The 2,198-nt window shown below is 34.3% G+C and overlaps 1 protein-coding gene across 5 annotated transcripts in view; it reads right to left on the reverse strand.

The window, feature by feature from the left end:
* Nucleotides 1-2,198, reverse strand: part of Nlrp14 (NLR family pyrin domain containing 14) — a 48,966-nt gene that overhangs the window by 9,948 nt on the left and 36,820 nt on the right. For all 5 annotated transcript variants that reach the window (XM_033764173.1, XM_033764172.1, XM_033764170.1 and 2 more), the window contains one exon: nt 148-318. In XM_033764173.1, coding sequence (XP_033620064.1) covers nt 148-318 — 171 coding nt within the window. The remainder of the gene's footprint in view (nt 1-147; nt 319-2,198) is intronic.

Below are 2,198 nucleotides of genomic sequence, written 5' to 3' on the forward strand. Positions count from 1 at the left end.
AAAAAAAAAAAAAAAAAAAAAAAAAAAGGGTGGAGTAAAGAAACAAAGTGTATGGAAAATTCATGCAGGATTGCTATTCATTTAATGTCAAGATCCAAGCACTTTCTGTAGGCAAATCCCAACTTAGCTATAAACAAACTGACTTACGACAGTCTCTCTAGGTTACACTCTGAGTGTCCTAAGGCCTCACACAACCACTTCACTCCTTCATCCAATAGACTATTGGTAGATAAGCTCAAAAACACCAGGCTCTGGTTTTTGATGAGAGCTTTAGATATATATGCACAACAAATTGCAGTTATGTCGCAAGACTCCAATCTGGAAAATACAGAAAAACAAATGACTGCATCTCAGAATTACAACCACCATGTACTCAACCAGAGTGTAAAGATCTCCTAATTTTGGGAACCTTAACTGAATAACCAGCTTCCCTACACAGAACAAATTATTTAAAGTGTAAGTATCTGATAAAGAGCTAAGAGGACAGAAGAAAACTTGTCTCTCCCATTTCCAACTTCCCCAATTCCTTAATGAAATTGCATATGAAAGCATCTTAAAATACCTTCAAATGGTAATTTGTTTTTAATCTGGGAGGAATTTTCTCTAATTTGAACAGAAGATGGAGGGATCAAATGTTCCTTTGTACACTGACTTCTTGGAACAGCAGAAGTAGACAGGAAATCAGAGGCAAAGGCCAGGTCTCCCAGGAGCTTATTTGGGGAATCAAGCTATGTTTCTAAGGAACCCACTTCTTAAGAGTGAAAACAAAGTAAATCACAAATAAAATTCTTTAGAAAAATAAAAATAGGAAGGGAAGTAGAAAAATTACGTGTAAAGAACTTCTAAATACTTATAGAGTCTCCTATAACAGCTTGTACTTTGTACATGGCTGGAGCGAGTGATATTAGATATTTGCAAGAAGAGTCAAGCAGCAGCAGCATTTCATTCCTGCCAGCTGATTTGCTCCAGGTATTTTCTTCAATTAAGGATTATCAACTTGAGTCTCCATAATGCAAAGTTCTGGCATGGTTATAAGAGATACAAGGAATGGGCACATACACAAAGGTCAAATGAAGACACAGGGAGAAAGCAAAGGGAGAGAGGCCCCACCAAAAACCCATTCTTCCTGCATCTTGCTCTTGAACTTTTAGTATTTCGTCATAGCAGCCTAAGTGAACTGAATCACAAAAGGGTACTATATCAGCAGCCACACAACTAGTTGAGGAAACAAGGGAAATCTTGTCATTGTATTTGGATAGAGTCCTAGACTCTTCCAGACAGATAAAAATCTCAATGCTTTGGGACCTGTGTATGAAAAGCTTTATAGAAAGACATTATACTTAACTAGGTGACAGAAGAAACTGGGAAAATGCTGTATATCTTCAATGTACAAGAAGATATTGACTATGAAACAACTAGCCTATCACAAAGAGACACACAAAGGGAGCAGGTTTGAGGCAAGTGTCACAAAATTAAGAAAATTTGGATTTGAAGCAGAAAAAGCAAAACATTAATAAAAATAAATTTGAGTAACTTCCAAGAAAAAAAAAATGACCAAAAAAAAAAAATTGAGAGCTAAGAGTTATAACCAATGATCATTGGCTACTCTTGAAAATCATGATAGAACAAAAATTATAATTTAAAGGAATCATTTGAGTAGAAAATATTAAAGACAGTTGCTAACAGTTCAAAAAAGTAATTTCACGCAAAAGTAATGAAAAATATGCATGTTAGAAATTGTGTACAAATGGGTATTATAAATGTTGACATCCTTTTGAATTTAAAAATTCAAAATATATTTTGGGAAGAAAAATCTAAAGGATATTAGTAATCACTGATAAAACATTAATTATAAATTTTTGGACACATCTGAACACAAAACAAATGAAACAAAATATATCATTTAAGAAAAAATATAAATGGTATTGACAATGTAAAATGCTTTTAACCGCATTAATATTAACTTCTTGACATCCCATTTGTTCATAATTATTTTGCCTTTATCCTTTCCAAAAGTTTGGGTTTCTCAGGTTGTTTTTTTTCTCAGTATTTACTAGAACTAGAGCTATGGGATGTTCTAACTCCTGATGAATGAAATTTCATCCTCATAAAAAATATTCTCTTTTGGGGCCAGGGATTTAGCTCAGCAGTTCAGTTGCCTGCCTTGCAAGCGCAAGGACCGGAGTTCAATCCCTGGT

This window comes from Fukomys damarensis, unplaced genomic scaffold, assembly GCF_012274545.1.
Source record: "Fukomys damarensis isolate Sample0158 unplaced genomic scaffold, DMR_v1.0_HiC HiC_scaffold_16, whole genome shotgun sequence".
Taxonomy (NCBI): Eukaryota; Metazoa; Chordata; class Mammalia; order Rodentia; family Bathyergidae; genus Fukomys; species Fukomys damarensis.